This window comes from Apis dorsata, unplaced genomic scaffold (genome assembly GCF_000469605.1).
Source record: "Apis dorsata unplaced genomic scaffold, Apis dorsata 1.3 scaffold_309, whole genome shotgun sequence".
Lineage (NCBI taxonomy): Eukaryota > Metazoa > Arthropoda > Insecta > Hymenoptera > Apidae > Apis > Apis dorsata.
In genome coordinates, this window is record NW_006263581.1 from 934,850 (window position 1) to 937,707 (window position 2,858).

The 2,858-nt window shown below is 29.5% G+C and overlaps 1 protein-coding gene across 3 annotated transcripts in view; it reads right to left on the reverse strand.

The window, feature by feature from the left end:
* Positions 1-2,858, reverse strand: part of LOC102676606 (ras-related protein Rab-37) — a 116,910-nt gene that overhangs the window by 5,153 nt on the left and 108,899 nt on the right. For all 3 annotated transcript variants that reach the window (XM_006617454.2, XM_006617452.2, XM_006617453.2), the window contains one exon: positions 1,204-1,312. In XM_006617454.2, the coding sequence (XP_006617517.1) occupies positions 1,204-1,312 (109 nt within the window). The remainder of the gene's footprint in view (positions 1-1,203; positions 1,313-2,858) is intronic.

Below are 2,858 nucleotides of genomic sequence, written 5' to 3' on the forward strand. Positions count from 1 at the left end.
TTTCGCATATCAATTATGCGAAAACGTCGTAAATTTTTTACATGATAACCATTCTTTTTCATTGGTCGATCAGCAAAAACTTGATATAATTGGTAATAATAAATTGGCTTATTTCGTTCGCCATTTTTTTGTAACGATATCAATACATGATTTATATAATAGAAATGTCGCATATAATAAATAAACTTGTGAAATTAAACTAAAATTATCTTGTATTACAAATTTATGATAAACTGTACAAATTCACAAGTATGTATGATCAGATTTGATTAGTATGGTGTGGTTAAAATTAGTTTCACAGACATATATGACATAGGTATTATTATTGTAATGAAATCATAGACTCGACGGAGAATCTGCTAATTTATGCCTCGCAATGAATATTGTCATGTTATTGTCCTCTATTCCTGCTTCTCCAGACAAGTTGTCCAACTAGCAATTTCGCTATCGCCTTGTCTCGTGATTATTAGATGCAAAGCTGTTTGTAAATGGAAAACTGATTGTATAGGCGAAACGAACTCTTGTCTATCCTGGAAATTATTTTGAAAAATTCCTTTTAATCCACGCTATTCATATCATTAATTATTTCTCTATATATATCTAACTGGTAGCAATTAGATAGATGTCGAAAGATAAAAGAAATACGTATTTAAATTTATACATGACTAATCTAATCTAATTATTACACCGATTCTAATTAGCGTTTCTAATTAGCGATTCTAATTAGCGATTCTAATTAGCGCGTTATGCAAATATAGAGATTAGATAAAAACGGTAATGCAATTAAAATATTTTGCAATTTGTCTTTTCTGTCAATTTCAATATTTTGCAAATTAAAAAAAAAATCGAACATTTAATAGGATGTATTAAATTTATAAAACGATCATAATTATAAAATAGATATTTTTTGTAAATAAATTTGAAAAATTTGAACGACCATTTGAAAATTACTTTCTTAATGAAATATTTTATAATTGATATAATATACGTGATATAGTTTGTCGTATTAAATTTGAGTAAAATCATGAATATATTTTAATTGTAAATATATTTATACACGTTTTCTTTTTATCTATAACTTAGTCTATAACAATTTGAATTATAAACAATTCAAAATTACTTCCACTTCTCGTAAACAATCGATAATTTTGTCAATTGTTCGGCAACACCATGCACAAATTTGTATCAACATAGTATAATTACCATGAGCATCTCTGTAATAGGCATGCGTCACGCTTCGAAATCTCTCTTGACCGGCCGTGTCCCATATTTGAAGCTTGATAGACGTATCGTCAACGACGACCACTTTGTTCTGAAAATACATAGAAACAATCCATAACACTCCAATAAATAAATAAATAATTTTCTCTATTTTTCAAACTATTTTCGCAACAGTCACTTGGCTTTCTCGTGATTAATACCCGATCTCGATAATCGATTCGATATCGCTTCGTTTTCGTTTTCGATGTTCCTGAATGAAGATTTAGAGTTTCTCACCCTAAAATCAATGCCGACGGTGGTTATATAGTTGCCAGACAGGAATCTTCCGTCTCTGAACCGCGTCAGAAGACAGGTTTTCCCGACTCCGCTGTCGCCTAGTAGCATCACCTATTGTCGTGTAAAAATTTTCTGTGAAAATGTCAATGAAATCTTCTCGAAAGTTTTCTCGAATCCAATTCTCGTTTGATCATTTTATTTATTTTCCAGTTCAGTTTTTAAACTGATTACTTATATCTCTTAATAGAATGAAAATAGGACGATATTCCTAATTTTCATAATCCTTCACGAATGGAATTTTCTTTTATATAAAATGACTTAATTTTTAAAGTATTTATCAATAATAGAAAGAAAATAGTGATCCTTTATTTTATACGATCTTTGTTATTTATTTATGACGAGAAAAATGAAACGAAATCATTAAAATTCCACGATCCCCCTTTTTTTTGTTTAATTTAACGAAAGCTAAATTTAAGATTCAGATTGAATTGTATCACGTAACAAATTCGTGTCCAAACGCATTCGAAAAAAGATAATTATTGATCTAAATTATAATAAAAATTCCTTGTTTTCGTTTGGATTTTGATATCTGATCGTGAAGTAGTTCGATCAAATGATCATATTCGATCAATCGTAAATTGTTAAAAATGTGGATTATTAGCATATAATAGGAGAAATGGAAATAAATGATAAAATTAAGTAATTTCCACGAACTATTACCAAGATAGGAATGTTTCATAAATTTTAGAAGATGGCTACCAAATGGTGTTATAAAGTAACTCTGTTAAAATTAAGTTTCCCCGTTGGAAAGACTAAAATTAGAAGAGCGAAATTGGAAAAGTGGTTTCCTCCAAGAATAAAGTCATTGAAAAGATCGTGATTGCGAAAAAAAAGAGTGCAGAAGCTTACTTACAAGCATGCTTTTAGTTTATAAGTTGAAGCTAAAAGATTGTTCTTGATTGGAAAAGTTAATTTTTGCTCGTAAAATTGCGTTTGGAAACGGTGAAACGTGATCGAAAGTTAGTTACCATATAATTAAACTAAAGTTATCATCGAAATTTCTCAGCTTTCTTAATTTCCCTAGAAATCAGTCAAACCATGTAATCTGAAGATTTCACACACGCGATATCTCATATCGATCTCGCATAATTCATCGAGTTTCAATTATATGAAAACTCGACCGGGTATCCACTAAACTGCATTTGCTGGTAACACGTAACAAACTTTTCGCAAATAAATTTACGGAAAGAAAATGATTCGTCCCCCGTGCCATTGTATAAAAATAGAAAAAAAATCCCACGTACCTTCCAAACCATCGTCAAACCAAAAAAAAAAAAAAAAAAAAAAAAAAAAAAAAAAAA